At 41.5% G+C, this 18,032-nt stretch overlaps 1 protein-coding gene and 1 long non-coding RNA gene across 3 annotated transcripts; one reads left to right on the top strand and one right to left on the bottom strand.

The window, feature by feature from the left end:
• Positions 1 to 126: 126 nt before the first annotated feature.
• BNIP3L (BCL2 interacting protein 3 like) lies at positions 127 to 13,227 on the bottom strand. Of its 2 annotated transcripts, none has more exons than XM_065041052.1 (6): positions 13,010 to 13,227; positions 8,399 to 8,585; positions 6,805 to 6,877; positions 5,284 to 5,387; positions 4,385 to 4,534; positions 127 to 2,875 (listed from the first exon to the last, which is right to left on the bottom strand). In XM_065041052.1, the coding sequence occupies exons 1-6, from the start codon at positions 13,092 to 13,094 to the stop codon at positions 2,827 to 2,829; spliced, it is 648 nt and encodes a 215-aa protein (XP_064897124.1). In that variant the 5' UTR covers positions 13,095 to 13,227; the 3' UTR covers positions 127 to 2,826. The 2 variants fall into 2 exon arrangements, with proteins under 2 accessions (XP_064897124.1, XP_064897125.1); XM_065041053.1 differs by lacking the exon at positions 13,010 to 13,227 and adding an exon at positions 12,474 to 12,721.
• A 124-nt stretch (positions 13,228 to 13,351) lies between these two features.
• Positions 13,352 to 18,027, top strand: LOC135576356 (uncharacterized). The gene is made up of 2 exons (XR_010468058.1): positions 13,352 to 13,579; positions 14,803 to 18,027. It is a non-coding gene; the product is annotated as an uncharacterized LOC135576356 (long non-coding RNA).
• The last annotated feature ends 5 nt before the right edge of the window (positions 18,028 to 18,032 follow it).

Below are 18,032 nucleotides of genomic sequence, written 5' to 3'. Positions count from 1 at the left end.
TTTCAACGCTCATACAACCCAGAGCACAACAGTTTCATAAAACATTATACAAAGCGGTCCTGTAAAAAAAGAAAAGACAAGAACAAGTGAAGAAAGGCGCAGCATGAAGTAATTTCAGACAACCGGTTTTGTGAGAGCTTTAATGGCACAAAATGTTTATAAGCTACAACTTATACATGTACTGTAAACTGTATATAATGTTACAAAGTGCTAACTAATTTATGAAGAATGCATAATCACTTTGGCTCAGATAACTCCAATAGTTCATCAAATGTCAATTAAAAAATTTGAATTCTAACGATCTTCAGCTTTCAGTTTTTAAAAGAGTAAGTAAATATGCATTTGCTGCAGTTAAGTTAGCCTGCTGCATTTTTAATGTGCGAGTTTATGCATTTATTCCTTGATTCTATTTACAAATATTCTAGGCCAGTTTTCACTGAATGTAAGAAAAATGAAGCCTGCATTTTTTTTCCAAAACTGTAAACAGGTATAAAGCTTTTTAAAACAACATTTATCTTAACAAAACTTCAACTATCAATAGTTGAAACCCCTTGCAAATTATACAACAATCTGTTTCTGTTCATTGTAAAACTAGAAGTTGTAGACTTCCATCCAAAGCTTATAGTAGGGTATCAATAAATACTGCATCGCATCATAGCAAGTGTTACAGTGATCACGTAGCCATTCCTCATCCACAGTTTGCACAATCTTTACTTCACGGCTCCTTCAAATATTATAAGCTGTGTTGATACTCTAGCCACAAGCTTGCAATATTATATATCAGATGCTCTTAAGAAGAATTACCTTTTAATTCAGAAAGGGGTAACATTTTTTTTTTTTTAAAAAAAAGGTACTCCCTACTTAATAAAAATCTATTTTTCCACTATTCCAATTTCCATACAAAACAAGGTGCTGTAATTAGAACTGAAAGTGTTTCAGCCTTTCCCCCATCCCCTCGGTTTTCAGGACTGTAAAAGGATGTACTTGGTACTATCTAAAGCACCCCTCACCACTTCCCCCTTCCCTCCCCACCTTTGGGTGAAAACCAATATCCACGCTTGAAACAAATCTGCGGCCGTGGGCAGCTCAAGTGCCTCTAACATTCACGACTAGAAGGAAAAAGACATCTCCAAAAGATGTTTTTTGTCACCCTGAAAGCATTCTCCAACAGCATTCAGAAGGAGAGAACAACTTTTCTTCCTTCCTAGGAGCTAAGTTGTTTTAAACCAAATCTCAATTGGGATTTAGGTTCTATGCATCAAATGGTTCAAGCGATCACTGCTCTATCAAATAATCAGCTCTATAAAGTCTGATGCAAGCAAACAATTACAGGTAGCTGGTCTCTCCAAACTGGCTGACTATATTATCATTTTCTGCAAGTCAGCCTACTAAAGTTTGTATTTAAATGAGATTTTTTCTAGTCTTATAATTAGCATTGGTTCCCTAAGTACTTAGTATTAAAGTCTATATCATTTTTTTTAATATATTCATATATATATATATAAAAGAGTATCCTGTCCTTCAGAGTCATGCTACATGTTCTGAAATCCAATAAAATCTATTTAAGGACATGACTGTCCCAACGCTTTGTAACAATTTGGTACTAAAGCTTCACATTTTGAAAAGAAGTGTCACTGAAGGAGGACAAGGCTTAATGTTCCCTAAGATAAAAGTTCAACAACATCAGTGAGAAGTCTATCTAACATGAGACATCACGAGTGACTTTCAGATTCCATGTATCCCCAAAGGAGATTGTACAGTAAACAGTGAGATAGGAATATTGAAAACTCATTTGCAGAAGACATTCTAGAGCTTCGCAACTTCTGAATCTCTACGCACCTGCAAGATTGTCCCTCTTAACAATAAGTCAAACACTTTACCTTCTGAAACTGCCGTTTCATAGTAATTGTAAATGGTTCCACAACAAACAGAATCCTACCATTTTATACAGAGTCTAACTCTACCTACAGCTGTTGGGATTTTCCTTAATTTAAAACTACTTTTAGAAGGAAAATTTCACATTTAAAATTTTCCCTTAAGAAAACAGGTAAGGAAAATAAAAGCTTCTTCACATGCAAACAATGCAGTTTTTCTAATATTTTCTAGGCATCAGACAGGTTTTCCTACAAGGAATAAGGAGCTGACTTCATAGAAAAGACAAGATTACAACAACTACCTACTATTAAAATATGCTGATGGATTTAGTTATCCTACTTTAAAATCTATGCAGTCTTTGCCTCCTGCAAATCAAAGGGTGTTAGCCAATACAAGGGGCCAAGTAAATTCCCCCAAAAGCTGATTTAAACTGTTTTTTATTGCCAGTGATTTCTTAGTTTATTTCACAACCAGCCTGTTTTTCAAAAGAGAAATTCATTTTCACTCCAATCAATAATTTTCTTCCAAAGAGACTGTTAATTTTATCACCATAATACAGTCAACATTTATACCATGCACAACTGCAATTTAAGTCAGGTTGCACTAAGGAGGCAACAGCATCACTGATAAAATTAAAACTTGCTGGTGGCATTTTGCATTGAGAGAAGCCCTTGCAACATATAGACAGTTGTAAACTCCGTTCAGCAACTCTGACGTGTCTTGCAGGCCAAGAGGCAGGGGAATGGGAGGAGAGGGGGAAAGAATGTGGATAGCGAAACACCTCAACAGAGTTCCAACACAATACTGAATTCCAGAGTTAGCGAAAACCTGGATATGTAAGGAAAGGGTGAAGTCAGGGTCATGCTTAAAATGGTCTCAAGTCAAATGTACTAAATGAGACAGTAACACCTTCACAGGTCACGTGGATTTCCAGGTTTTGCACTCCATCTTTCAGTAAGTGCTGGCTGAAGGTGTGGTCAGTCGTTTTCCAATGTAGATGCTGAAATAAAAAGTATAAGGCATATCGTATTTCACAGAAATAGTCCATTTCCCAAACAGTCCTCGCGCACTCAGCTACTCTAATTGTCTCTCGAGTCTGATGAGATTCTTCCAAGGACTTCTCTCCTATAAAACTACTTAATGGGTGAGATTTGCAGATGAGCCTAGAAAGACCGACGCTGTCAACATTCAGTAAAAGCAGATTTCTTCAAGTCCCAAGCTCATTTGAAAATCCCACTCCAAAAGCTTTTGTGTTGTTTGTAGCGCACCTGACGCTGGGGCTCCTGAACAGCCGAGCAACGCTCCCAGACTGTGGTAAAACAAAAAAGTACTGCCTATAAAGGGAGCTGGTGAGATTTAAAACACGGAGCATTGAGGATCTACGCAAGCACTGACCTCTAACAAATACATCCATTCAAGATGTAATTCGTCGCATAAATACGCAATTTTGCTACATTTCAAATATCTTACAATATATTCACATATATTCTATCCTCCTCATTCAACTGATAGCTTACAAGAATTTAAAGAGACACTGAACTACTCCCCCCACAAAAAAAGCATGAAGCTAATTAAAAACTTATTTTGAGTACGTCTTTGCCCCATCACTGAAGAACATAAGGTGGATAAACATAATGTAAGGACTTCAGCAAACTGAGAAATTATGTCAGATTACACAAGCAATGAAACCATCACTGAGCAGCATCATAGCTGATCTTGCAGGACGCATCCAGTATTTCATGCATCCTTCTTTAACTATTCAAAGCTTGACTTTCAGTAATATCACACAACTGCAGCATTAGACATTGCAAATTACAGAGTATGTGGGACAGGAATTAGCAGGGCTCATTTGGAGAGCTTTAAACTAGACTCGAAGGGGGATGGGGTTGCAGCTGGGCTTGCATCAGTGGGGCAGCACTCTAGAGTTGCTGAAGGCTGGGAGGCCTCCCATACCCCTGGGGTGAAATGGGTGTGCTCAGCTCACTCTGAAATGCCTGCACACCAATGTGCGCAGCATGGGGAATAAACAGGAGTTAGAAACCTGTGTTCAGGCAGGAGACTATGACCTGGTATTATTTTTACAACATGTTTTTGTAACGGTTAGCAAAATTTACAGCAGTCTTCCATCTATTCTAGTCTTACGTTCCCTACGCTATAAGCCAAAGCATTTAAGTAGAAGGCGAGAATAATCAAATGGCACATGTTGCAATTGCAAAGGTTATTTGCAAATTCATGATAATCCATGTAAGAAACTTCAATCCATGTAAGAAAATTCAATGTAAGAAACTTCATCTGTTCTAGAAATAAAACATATTAATGCCTTCAAAATTTTAACGGCTGCAAAGTTTTCCTGCATTTCAGAAAGTGCACCGCGTGTGTCTTGAGCAAGGTGCAATAATACTCTGGTTATTCTAGATAAAGACCTTTCCTGCAGGCACCTGCCATACAAGTAGAGCACAAAAGCAAAGCCTGATGCAAAAGCTGAAGTGAGAATTAGGTTCATACTTACCCTAGTCCCAAAGCCAAAACATGAGATATGAACAGAGATGGAATGAAAACCTTAAGAAATTCTGCAGAGAAAATGCCACCTTTTTTCATTGCTCCACTTTTTCTCATACTTAAAGACACTGAACGCTTAGGATGTCTGAAATGGAATTCCCTGAAAGAAGAAGGGGAGGGGGGAGAAATTCAACAAGATTTTTTTTCCACTTCTTCACATAAATGGACAGATCTCGGTAGGAACATGTTTTACAAGGTACAAAGAGCTAGAGATCAAAGCAAGAGATCCCTTACCCAGAGTAAGGAATCAAAGAGACCACTTACACAGACAGGATAGAGACAAAGGGAGCAGTAGCTGAAGAGAGAGGTAGGTCCGAGAGAGGGAATTTCAGGATGTGATTTGTTAGCAAGAGCCTCATTTTTTGTTCCAAACAGAGATACAGAAGTCTGCCCGATTTAGACAGCATCCTCTATTTTAATAAAAATGCTTTGCATTCAAGGATCTCAACGTTTCCCCTTCCGTGGATGAACATTACATATTTTACATAGAAAGAAAAAAAGGTAGAGAATTTAGGAGACTTGCTCAACACTATTCCATTTAGTAAGCCAAAACTAAACCCCATGAATCCCAGCTCCAAGTACCCAGCTCTCCCAATAATTATGTCAGAAATCTTGTAATCAGATTGCTGTGGATATATATTACTTTCAATAAGTAATTTCGTTGCTATTAAGATTTACATACTTCATTGTTTTGACTTTTTGTAGCCTCCCCAAAGAGAAATTCATCTTTTTCTAAGATGATCCTATTTGGAGAGCCAGAGTAATTCCATGCAATTGTGACCTATGATTCTTCTCTCCTTCATATAAAAGAATATTCATTAAAAAAAAATAAAAGAGAGTTTAACTTACTTGGGAGGAATGTTTTCAGGCCTACTTGACCAGTCTGACACCCAGTCAGCACTCTTCTTCAAAACTTCCAACTCTTTCTCTACTTCTACTGCTTCTTCTTCAGACTGAAAATACACACAGGACAAGCCTTGCAACACTCAATTAGCTCCTCCTTATGGTGTTAAATTGAGAGCGACAACAACAGGGGTAAAACGATAAACACCAAATGGTGGCACCTGATAAACGAGCAAGTGTTCCTGGACTACTGATTATTTAGAAGAGATTTTATTATGCTAAAAGGAGGATCTGCACAAGTCAGTAAACCACAAAGTTCATTACTACATCCAGGACTTCAACAGGGAAAAAAATAGAAAGGCTAGAGAGTGACTTCAGTACAAACTCCTCCTTAGCATTAAAACAATTTCCTGAGCGACCCTAGTAAAAGAAGATAAACCACTTACAACATTCAAGTGGGAACCACACCAAAAGCAGAAGCAATCAGACAGGACAGTCCCAACAGAGAGATGGCAGAACTAACCAACAACTTCATTCAGATTGTTCTGGCTCTATAGGGCAGAACCGCAACAGTCCTGCTGTTCAGCCAGGTCTTTGACAAAACTGAATGCAAGGTTTCACTCTTCCAGGAGTGCTTTTTATTTATACTGCTGAAGACAGCAAATTGTATTAAATGACTGAACTAAGAGTTCAGCATTAATCTCCTCTCAGTTCGTATGATGGAGATTACTCACTGTCATGTGAGTTGACTATCTGTAGAGCAATAAACTGAACACCCTGAAATCTTGTGCAGAAATATAAACATTTCAAAACCAAAACAGGTTTGATACACAAGCACTGTTAAACAATAATATAACTGCTATTAAACAGGGCATTTCTCAGCATTACAGATGGAGCCTCATTTTTCCCCTCACTCCAAGGCTATTAACCTCTACCAGTCAAATTTCAATTAATACAGAATGTAACCCTAAACAAAGTTTACTAACCCTGCCTAGTTGTTTAAAATAATTGTTCTGGAATGCGTTTTAATTTAATAAAACTTGATTCTGAAAGCAAGCCCTTAAAAGAAAGGATAATTTAGTTAAACTGACATAAGCTTGAGTGCAAAAAATTATTTACTATAGCTATTTACAGGGAGGTACTATGTAAAGTTCTAATAAAACAGACTGAGGAAAAACCTGCAAGAACAAAGTACAAGAGAAGTAAACAGCCTTACCCAAATGACTAAGGGACACCTCCAAATTTTAAGTAAGGTGTAGATAATCTATTTGCTTGTACTGCAGCTAACAGCCAAGGCTAGGATCTCAGAATGAAAAAAAAAATTGCTGGCAAGCAGTAGTTTAATGCATTTTTTGACATTTAAAATATATAATATTTTAGACCTTTTGATATGACAGAGAGCTTGCTCTGCCCCTCAAGTACTCCCAATACTGATCTATATAAACATATCATTTATATGCAATATCCACAACTTGAAAATATATATTTTTTAAGTTAATGTATTTTAAAGGTTAATGAAGAAAATACCTGAGAACTACTGTCTTTACTTGTGTGCATTTCCACATCAAAAGTTATCTGTCCATCTTCTTGAGGTGAAGGGCTAAAGAAAAAATGATTTCATTATGTCATTTTGTCATACTATACCATCACCTAAAGAATCATTAGTGTAAAGAGCATCTCAGCTGAATCATTTCCACATGTACACTACCGAGATGAGTTACACACTACGCAGATCACAAACACCAGTATTAGAAAGCCTTCCAAAACCTCTCATCTTTTCAATTTGTTTTTCCATTTATAATCCAACCTTTCTCAAGAGAGTTGACCATCCTTCCACTGAAAAAAGAAAGCATTGCCCAAAACTTCAACTGCTACACAAAACACGTAAATCCTATCCTTCTTTTAGATACCTTTTAGATAAGCAGGAGGAGTTCGAAACCTGTGTTAGGGCAGGAGATTACGATCTGGTGGCAATCACGTCTGGCAATTATGGACATGGTGGGACAGCACACATGAGTGGAATGTGGTCATGGATGGCTATGTCCTTTTCAGGAAAGACAGGCCAGCCAGGCGTGGTGGTGGAGTTGCTCTTTATGTGAGAGAGCAACTACGATGTATTGAGTATTGTCCAGGCACGGAGGAGGAACAAGTTGAGAGTCTATGGGTGAAAGTTAAGGCGCAGGCTGGCAAGGGTGATACTATTGTGGGGGTCTATTTTAGGCCACCAGATCAGGGTGAGGAAGTTGAAGAGGCCTCTACAGACAGCTGAGAGCAGCCTCACAATCACAGGCCCTGGCTGTGGTGGGGGATTTGAACTTCCCTGATGTTTGTTGGAAGGACTACTCATCCAGCCAGCCACAGTCTAGGAGGTTCCTCCAGTGCCTATATTATTCAATATATTCATCAATGATTTGGACGAGGGAATAGAGTGACTGTCAGCAAGTTTGCTGATGACACCAAGCTGGGAGCAGCGGCTGACACGCCAGAGGCTGTGCTGCCATCAGAGACCTGGACAGGCTGGAGAGTTGGGCAGGGAAACATTTAATGAAATAGAACAAGGGCAAGTGTAGAGTATTGAATCTGGGTAGGAACAACCCCAGGTTCCAGTATAAGTTGGGGAATGACCTATTAGAGAGCAGCGTAGGGGAAAGGGACCTGGGGGTCCTGGGGACAGCAGGGTGACCATGAGCCAGCACTGGGCCCTTGTGGCCAGGAAGGCCAATGGCATCCTGGAGTGTATTAGAATGGGGTGGTCAGTAGGTCGAGAGAGGTTCTCCTGCCCCTCTGCTCTGCCCTGGGGAGACCACACCTGGAATATTGTGTCCAGTTGTGGCCCCTCAGTTCCAGCAGGACAGGGAACTGCTGGAGAGAGTCCAGCGCAGGGCAACAAAGATGCTGAAGGGAGTGGAGTGTCTCCCTTATGAGGAAAGGCTGAAGGGAGCTGGGGCTCTTGAGCCTGGAGGAGACTGAGGGGGTATTGGACTAGATGATCTTTCAAGGTCCCTTCCAATCCCTAACATTCTGTGATGACGCTGACAGTATTGGGAATTACACCTCTTTTTGTATCATTACAAGTGGAAACACCACACAACTGTACATAGGACAGCAAACATTTCTTTACCTGTCACAGTGGGAACTACCTCTTGAGCTGCTCTGCCCTGATTCATGCTGGGCGTCCAGGAGGATTTTTTCCATGTCTCCATTGTGGATGGAGGATGATGAAGGGACATGTTCCAAACCTCCGTTTTTCCCATTGCCGTTATCGTTGCTATTGCCATTGCCATTCATCTGTAACTCCACCCAGGAACCTGTTGGGCCAGCCAGACGTCACTTCATTAAAAGCAGTGGAACTGAAACCCATCTTAAGTTTATCAATTACACACAGAAAAAAACATGAACATGGTGAATTCAGATAACATACACTGCTGCTGGGAGAAAGCTCACAAACATGTACTGGAGACAAGAGTGACATGTTTCTTCCTCTTTCATGAACAAAAACACACCTAAAATGTTATGTTTTGTTGCTACCTAGCCCTGAAGCTAGTCGAATAAAATATCCCCTCTCTCCTCAACTATTAATACTTTAACAGGCCACATTTCTCTCTGCAGTTTGAAGCTTCAGTATGTATCACTCAATTACACTAGTCACCTCGCTTCCATGTTCATTCCTTTTTGAAAGAAAATGTTCAACACCTAGCCCCCTATTATACAACTCCCCCATCCGGAATGTTATACTCTCCTTCTTCCCTCTACTTTCAAAGGCTCTGACTCAAACTCTGATTTTTATACATGTCAGGCAGGCTGCCATTCTCAGGCAAAAAAATGGGTTTTGAAAATATTCTAAATTCATAAACATACCATTTAATGTCCTGAGGGGTAAAGATAGAATAGACTTCTACTGCTTTATCTGCTTCAAATATCTGAATACATTCCCTATCCAAATGCAATTCCCCCCTTCTCACTAAGGCATTTAACAAGAATCACTTGACCATATTAGCCATGATTATGGAGGAAAAGATCTCTAATTTCTCAAAAGTACACTGTTTTCAATGAAACATTATTTCCCATTATCAGCCAGATGATTTCACAGACGTCCAGTTATGGCATCACAACTCCTCTGTAATTTAATTTATGTCACCTGAAGGAAAGCACTTTCAGATTTTTTGTTGATTCTTGTTTTTTAAAGTTTTGACATCTTCACCACTGAGGTAAAAATATTCAAGAAAGAAAAGACAGTCTAAAGATATTAAAACAACAGCTAAGACTCCTTTTTAAATATTCATAACGTTCATCAACTCTGTACTACACACTGGGCTTTTCAGATAATGAAGTTTTAACTGGGAAAAGGCAGCCTTTGCTCAGAGTAGTCAGTATGAGACACAGAGACCATCCTATTCCAGATTTGTGATCACTGCTGGTGTCTAAATTTCTAAAGAAAAAGGCCTCAGTGTGAGAACTACATCAGAAAGGCAGATTTGCCTTGCAGCAACACCTTTACAGCAAGAGGCCCCACCTGCAGAAAAGCACATGGCAACCGCAGTTAGATGTCAGGCCAGAGAGCTATACATTCTCCAAGAACCATCTTGGAGTATAGAGCACCTACCAGGAGAATTCTAACACTCAGGATCTGCAAAGATATATCTTATTAAAAAATCAGCAGTGAGTGTCCAACTGTGAAAAAAGCAGAGGGCAGAAGTACAAGTAGGTGTCTTCCTCTGACACCAAGCACGGGCAGAGAAAAGCTCAGCGAAAGATGATCAGAACTGGTTGCTCTAGAACGCAGCTACTTAAACACACGTCTGCAGCATTTCATCTCATGTACAAATAAAATCTTCTATTAACATTTATCCTGGACTGACAAAACCTGCTGTTTATCTAAGATGTGTTGTGGTCATAAGAGGAAGAACACTCAAATTAAACCGTGAGTAAAGAGTCCCAACAAGTCGAGCAGTAGTTTACATGACATGCAGCACGTTCTCCATCTGACCTCACTCTTAATGAGCCCAAATACATTCACGAAGGCGTAATCTGACATCAAGCTAAAACATGCTGCACACTCCCACTGGCAGTCACAACCAGTTCGGGAAAGAGCAGGAGCCCTTGGAGTTATACAGGCTGATTAGAGGCTGCTGCTTTAAACAGATGCACAGGAATATATTTGAGAATAAACTGCCCAAGTAATAACAGAGAGTGATTTCTGCCCCAAGCTTGCTTCAAAAATAAGATAGATATGTTAATCACCCACATGAGAACTCTTAATTTTACCATGTTTCCAACTCGACAGTACAACAGGAAATACAGTAGAATTAAGAAATATGGTAGAATTCTCCTCCCTTCACAAATAACATAACACGTACTTCAAGGAAAAAAAACCACAAAAACCAAACAAAACCACAACCCCCCCCAAAACACAAGACAAAACAGAACACCACACAACTGTTTATAGGAATGATATTTTTCTCCAAAATTGTCTGAATTTTGGCCATGGTCTAAGGTTAATTATTTCACTGTGGACTGATATACTTTAATTACATGTTTTTCCATAATTGGTGGTCCTTTTAAACAACAGTAGCTAAATGTGTGTGGCAAAGGGGGGAGTCTCATTTCATTTATTCACTCTGTGATTTCAGTTGGGTAGGTTGGGGGGAGATACCAAGGACAATATATAAATTATACACGCGTAAACATTTTATATATATAAAAATACTTCAAACTAGTAGCTCACAGCAAGTCTGAGCTATGGCCAACTTGAATAAACTAAGAAATATCACTTTTACAGTGAAGTACGCCATAAAATAAGATAGAAAGACAAAAGGAAAAGAAAAGAAAGCTGTTCAGATTCCCATAATGGTAATTATGAAGCAAATTTTCCATGACAGAGCTAGATGGGTTCCTGCTGGCATTTCTCCTTTTTGTCAATGTGTAACAGAGCTTTATAATAATTAAAGTATATGACGCATCTAGAATTCCCAGAGCCAGCAAATCCTTTTTTTTCGGTGAACCCAACAAAGCACAGGTTCAGTTACCCGTTTTATTCCCAGGTCTTCTGACCTTTGCTTCAAGTGCTAAGGAATCTCTGAATGAAAGGCTCTAAACACGCACAAATGACACACAGAACAAAATGAATAAGTGTCTAAGCGCATTAGCTTGAAAAGGCTCACTGAAAAGCTTATATAGTAGCAGAAAATGTACATATAACACGAAAGCATTGTGGAGCAGCTGAATATCTGAAAGCAGCACTAAGCCTACGTGGAGCCGATTGGTTGCGTTTGTTTTGTTCATGGAGCACAGACTATCAAACATTTCCTCTCATATGCTGTGCTCACCACCTCCTGTAATCACATTGATTTTTGCTAAGCCTTTGTGTGCTGATCCAGCAATAAGATCTACGTGGGCAGATCCAGCACAGGCTCACAGTGCACTCATCTCTTGTTGCTTCTACGTTACAGCAGAATAACATGTCCCACAGTGTAAGTTAACACGCTAACAGAAAAACAAAAGGAAATATTAAAATACAGATGCACCAAAGATCACAATTTCTGAAGTAAGCACTGAGTTAGGCACTACGTACATCACAACTTTAAGACAGCATAATTGTTATTCAAGTACGCTAACAGCCCTGAATAATTTGCTAAAATACCTGTTTGACTCAAGTGAACACTGCTGCAAACTGCAACCCTTATCACAATATGTAGTGTTACCGTAACACAATAGCAGTGTTATGAAACAGGCATAGTTTATTCTTCTTCGATACAATTCCCATTGAGTTACAGCAGATCAACCAACCAATATATTTCGTGGTCAGTTTAACTTCATTGTAAACCACGAAGCTAACAGTTAATCATTAATGCAATTTATTCATCTCTTCAACTGCAGTATCCTTAATAATTACAAACAAACGAAAGGACAAGCTGAAGTAGCTGTTTAAAACAAGGGAAAAGCATCTGCCGACTAAGTATGAGAGCCGACATGAGACACCGATGTTCCTTACTACTGTTATGCTGGGAACAAAAGGATGCAGCAGAGCAGCTGACAGAGATGCCGGATATAGAGGAAAATAGCTCACGTCAGTCCTATTGACTCAGCCACTGAATAAACTAATTCCCACAGTCACGCTCCTCCCCCTTCCCGGCTGTATCCCCATTTAGCTGTTAACACCAGCCACCGAATAAACTCGGTTTAACCGCGGAACAAACCTGCTCCTGTTCTTCTCGGCTCGCCCCGAACCCCGGAGCCAGTTCATTTCTTTGGCCGGTTCTCCTTAGACCCGCCGCTCCCGTGAGGAGCAGCCGGGGCGCGAACCCGCGGCCACGAGCTCCCCACAGCCCCCGAGCGCTCTGGGGTGCCCCCCGTCCGCCTTCCTCGCCCCGCAGCCAGCAGCTCCCGCAGCGCCCCAGGCTCTGCGGACACCCCAACATCCCTCTCCCCGGTACGAAGCCCCCATGATGCGTTACACCCCCCATAACCCGCCCCGTGAGGCGCTGCCCCCACCCCGATCCCCTCAGGCCGCGCCACCCGCCTCTTCCCCACAGGCCCCGCCGGCGGCCGCCACCGAACCAATTACACCCGTTCCGCCGCCAATTGGCCCCCGGGGCTCTCGCGGCTCCGTCCTCCGCCAATCCCGGCCCGGAAAAGGGGAGAAGGGAGTCGCGGCCCCCGGGGTTTTCCTCACAGTCCCTCCCGGTCACCCCCCGCCCCATTTGCGCTCGTTTCCACACGTTCCCGCACTCACTGTTGAGCCCCGGCTCGGTGTGCGTCCCCTCAGCCGGCGGGTTGTTGTTGTTGTTGTGTTGCGGCGGCTCCTGAGAGCTGGACATGGCGGCGGGCAGGAGCGGGGCGGCTGAGGAGACCGAGGAGCCGCTTTGGGGCTGGGACAACAACAACAAACCCGGACTCCGCTCCGGGCCCGGCCGCCCCGCCCTCCCCGTGGAACTGCGCAGGCGCGGCCGCGCGCCGCTCCCGCCTTTCCGCCGCCGCGCAAGCGCCGCCCGCCCCGGGGCGCGTGCCGCGGCACCATGGCGCTCCCCGGGCTCGCGCACGTCCCGCCGCCGTCGCCGCGCATGCGCAAGGGGGCGGGGCCCGCTGTGAGGGGGGCAAAAAGCGCGGGAGGGCGGTGAAGTGGGAGGGCGGCGGTTCCCCCCGCCTCCACAGCCAAAAACCACCGGGAAACGCGGGCTGCAGGGGCCTGGCCCTCCCCCGCACGGCTCGCTGGAGCTGTTGGAGATCGCCCTCCTGCGCTGCTTCCGGAGAGGACGAGATGAGCCCTCACAACCCTGTGGTGTCCACCGAGCCCCCGGCTCAGGTGTGTTTCCACATGAGACTGCAGCAGCAGCTGTGAGAGAACCTGCCAGACCTGCACAGTGCAATGATACAAGTCTTCTAATCCTTCTTTCTCCTCTCAGTTAAGCCAAGTTGTAGGTCTGTGAAATATAGTTGAGGCAATGGTTTTCAAGATTAATACCAATCTGATATGATAACATTTAGCAGACAAACCAGCTGCATGCAGGGAAGATTTTTTAATTACTGTCAGTTAAGATAGAGAAGATGGCATCTGTGTGACAAAATTGGACTTGTACTTTACAGGGATGCAAACATATAGCTACAAAAAGTGGAATTATTAGTGTCCACCACACGTAGTTTAATAAGACAGCTGTTTACAGGTAGAGGGGCTGCAGATACATTCTAGATTGCAATCAGAACAAGGAGCTACTTATGATTTTGAATAGAAAACCTGCCTAGGTAACCCTATCCTACTTAGCCACCCTAACACTCACAGGCTAACATCGCAAGTGTTTGTCATCTCCATCATTCAGGAAGCATTTGCCATAATAGTTGTGGCATGAATATTTATCAGTAAAGTGGGCCTATTAACATCTCTGAGTCAGAAATAAATTGATCAAGATTATAGAGTGAGTCAGTGCAGAGCCAGAAATAGCATTTGCAAGGCCTGACTTTCAGCCCTGTGCTCTAACCACTACACAGGTTCCTTAAGGCAGCTGAATGATGTAACTGATGTTTGTAAAGTAATTTGAATCCTTGGATGGAAAATGCTATGACAATAGCAAGGTTGGAAGGACAGAAAACCACATGTTAATAGAAGAGAAACAATGGTCATAAACTTCTGGGAAAGGCCTTTTGTACTGAAGTGCAAAACAAAAGGTTTTTCTTCTCAAAACTTATAAAAAGCCTTTAAGTTGAAGGAAATTAAACAAGTCATAAACCACCTGATTTCTCTCAAAGAGCTGAACCAAGCTAATCCCACTGCTTAATTCTCATGGTTCCAAGGTGTTTGAAGCAATTTAAGAATGATCTCAAGTCTTAAACATGCTGGGATTACTTTTATTGTCTTCATTTTGTGCTTCTATACCCCAAATCTGAGAACAATGCTAACCTGTTAAGATGGGTGCCACGCAAAAACCACCTTGGCTGGTTTCTTTATCCTGGAGGTAGTCATGCTGCGTACTGGAAATGCTTTTCTTGTATTTCGTGTTTAGCAACATCTAATCAAACACACGGTCCTTGCAGACGACCGGCGATTCCAAAGATGACTTCAAGGGACAGTTGCAACATCTCACCTCAATCTCTTTTTGGAGTACCGGCCTCTCTTTGGTCACATTTTGCCTCCTAGTGGAAAGAACACCGACACAGGAAAACCTGCATCAGAAAAAAACCCGTGAGTGCTGTTTTCTTGTAAGAGAGAAACAATAATTGTTTGCAAACAGTTGAGATTATTAAAATTGAAGGGTAGATTGCCTAGAGAAATGGAATTCAGAGTTTCTTAGTCTCTCATCTGAATCACAGTAGAAAAAAACGCTCACTGTTTTTATTCCAGCCACTGCTATTGCTTTCTTCCACTGCTCATTTTCACAAGACCAAACCAGGTTAAATAAAAACAAACATATACAAATCATTTAAGCCACCCATAGTCACTACACAGCAACCTCACTTCTAGCACACCTCTCCCCACCCCAATTCAGTACATCAATCCTTCAGTTTGTAACAGGTAATTACATAGGAAAGGGCAAAAGGAAACATCTCCTGTTTGATTGAAATCAGAAGTGTTTGTCCTGTATTGGGAGACTATACCTTCTTTACCGCCCAAGATGAAAAGCTGAAGACCAGTGCACAGGAAATTATTTCATAGCTATGTAACATCCAAGAACAACCAGTTCCAGAGCCAGACAAACAAAAAAAGCACCAAGAAAAACTAACCCCCTCAAAATATTAGTATTCTATCATCCCACAGCCCCTCTCCAAGAGGAGGAAAAACACAAGTTTCTGCTTATGAACCCTGAACTTTTTCCAATTAGGCTGAGAAGGAAAGATTATTTAAATAATAAATGCTGGAATAGAAATTACAGTCCTGCCTCAACAGAACACCAAAGCAAAGCAGAATGTTGCAGCGTATTTGACATGTTTTCAAGGCATTTCTCAGCAGAAAAATGATGAAGAGACTTCGGCCACAGAACTTGCCTTCACCTCAGCATTGTACCAGCCAGGTAGCCCCATTCCACTGCACCTTACCTGTTGACAGTACTACCACTGTGCTTCGGAGCACGGTTGTAATTTTGCAGAAACTAACTGCATACGTGGTAGCTGTTGGCATTTAGGCAGCGTCACTGGCTTCAAGACAAGACACTAGAGAACACAATTCCTTTTAGTCCAGTATTCAAGAGCTGAGAATGGAGGATTTGCATTGGTTTGGGTACACTGCAGGAGACCACTCAAATGGAACGGCTGCTTTTCCATGACTGTGTTGGCAGAGGTCAGAACTACCCCGACGCCCACCCTGCCTGGGACAAGGCCTGGAAACCACAGCACAGCAGCTACCAGAAAGGGGCACCCTTCAACATGCAGCAGGGAAGAGAGCAGTAGCTTCAAAAATACCTGTAAATGAAGAGGGAAAGACGATAAAAAGCAACCTGACAAAGTGTATTCTATGCATAATTTTATTAATAAAATATAAGATTTACAGAATATGTCAATAGACAGTGTGCTTAGAGAATTATCTAGTTGGATAGTATGACACCAAAGTCAGTAGCTGGTCTTAGTGAGGATAAATTAAACCTCAGATGACATGCCAGGGATCACCGCTACCGACAAAACAAAAAAACTTTCCCCAGACTAGCTTTAAACCCCTAATTCCATCCCAACATGCACAGCTGAGGTCCGAGAGGCAGTTTCGCTTGAATGGAGTATTGCTAGAAGGCTGCACTTTGTTCTATGTGAAATCTACCTGTCTGGTTCTTCACATCCTCACTTCCTTTGTGTCTGTGCTAAGCAACTTCTCAGGTATTTAGTGCATCATTCGGGATACAGGTACACACAAGAGCAGCAGTCTTAATGCCACGACCCTCAGTCTTCCCAAAATAGCAGTCATTACACCTACCCGTCCTTCACAAAACAGAGATGAATTTTACCAGCTCCGATGCAAAAGCAGCATCTAATTACCTCTTTGCCCGTGTGATAAGAATAAACCTCGGCCCTGATGCTGTAAACACCTATACACATGATTAACATTACTCAACAAGTTGCTTCCTTAACAATTAGCAAGTATAGTCACATTTGAGTAAAATTAGTCACATGCTATGTAAGTAGTAGTAGGGCCTACTAGTTCATTCACCCACTGGAAAACAGTTGCTGTCCCTGGGGCAGTTTATTTTTACAAGGCTAACAGGTGAAGGAAAAAAGTTAAAATCCTTACAAAGGCTCATGGTCAGGCATGCATGGTACAAGACAAATACTGTATTTAAGAGAACCAGATCTAATAAATATTAGAATTTTTACATTTTCAAACCACTGCACAAGGACTTAAAGAAATTAAAGTATGATTGCAATAGTAGTCTTGTTAACAACCTCTAACCCAGCCATAATTTTACAGCAGAAACACTATCACAGTTGATCAAATAATAGAGGCATTATAATAACTACCTATAACTAAGCCACAGAAATAATTTAAATATAGGTAACTAAAAAGTGAAAATTCTCCCAAGTCAAGGTAAGTTCACTACAACTTTAAACTTCATTCTGAACACTTCTGTGAAGGAAGAGTAAACCTAAAAGCACAATTAGCAAAAAATATCTGGAGGTAAAAACTCATGAGCCTTATAAAGCATCAATATCTAGTTCATCTTTGGATAAGCCTTATTTGCTGAAGAGTTTAAATCTCTCAAATAACTATGAACACTTATTTCATGCAGCTTCTGTACGCCACGTATTTTCTGATTGTTGCACCATTTAACATTTCTGTAAGTGCAATAACTTTGCAAAGCCAAAAGCCGGAAGAAATACTTGCGTGGTAAAACTACATTTCCACTCAGATACCGATAGCAATAAAATACAGAAAATAGAGCATCTCAGAATGCAGTGATTATCTCTGTAATCACTTGGTATTTTGTACTACATAACATCATACTGCCAGACAAGAATTCAGACAACTTTTTAAAAAGCCACAGGGGACTTCGTACTCTAAACAAGGCATTAAAGGTATTGTCTCTTAAACAAGGCATTAAGGAAACCAGGACAAAACTCAACATTAAGACGTTAGTCCCATTATATGGATTTTAAAACCTGAAAACTCTATTCCTGTTCCAAATTAAGGAATAGTTTTTTAAAAAGGAGCCTTCAAGGATACTGGAGCAGTAACTGACCTGTTCAGATTATGGTTTCGAAGTGGAAGTGGTCACTGCACACTACAGTTGGTATTCTCGTCATTCATGAATGAATGCAGACACTTATGAAATCCCTCCCTCTCT

This window comes from Columba livia, chromosome 25 (genome assembly GCF_036013475.1).
Source record: "Columba livia isolate bColLiv1 breed racing homer chromosome 25, bColLiv1.pat.W.v2, whole genome shotgun sequence".
Lineage (NCBI taxonomy): Eukaryota > Metazoa > Chordata > Aves > Columbiformes > Columbidae > Columba > Columba livia.
This window is presented reverse-complemented; position numbering and strand designations above follow the sequence as displayed.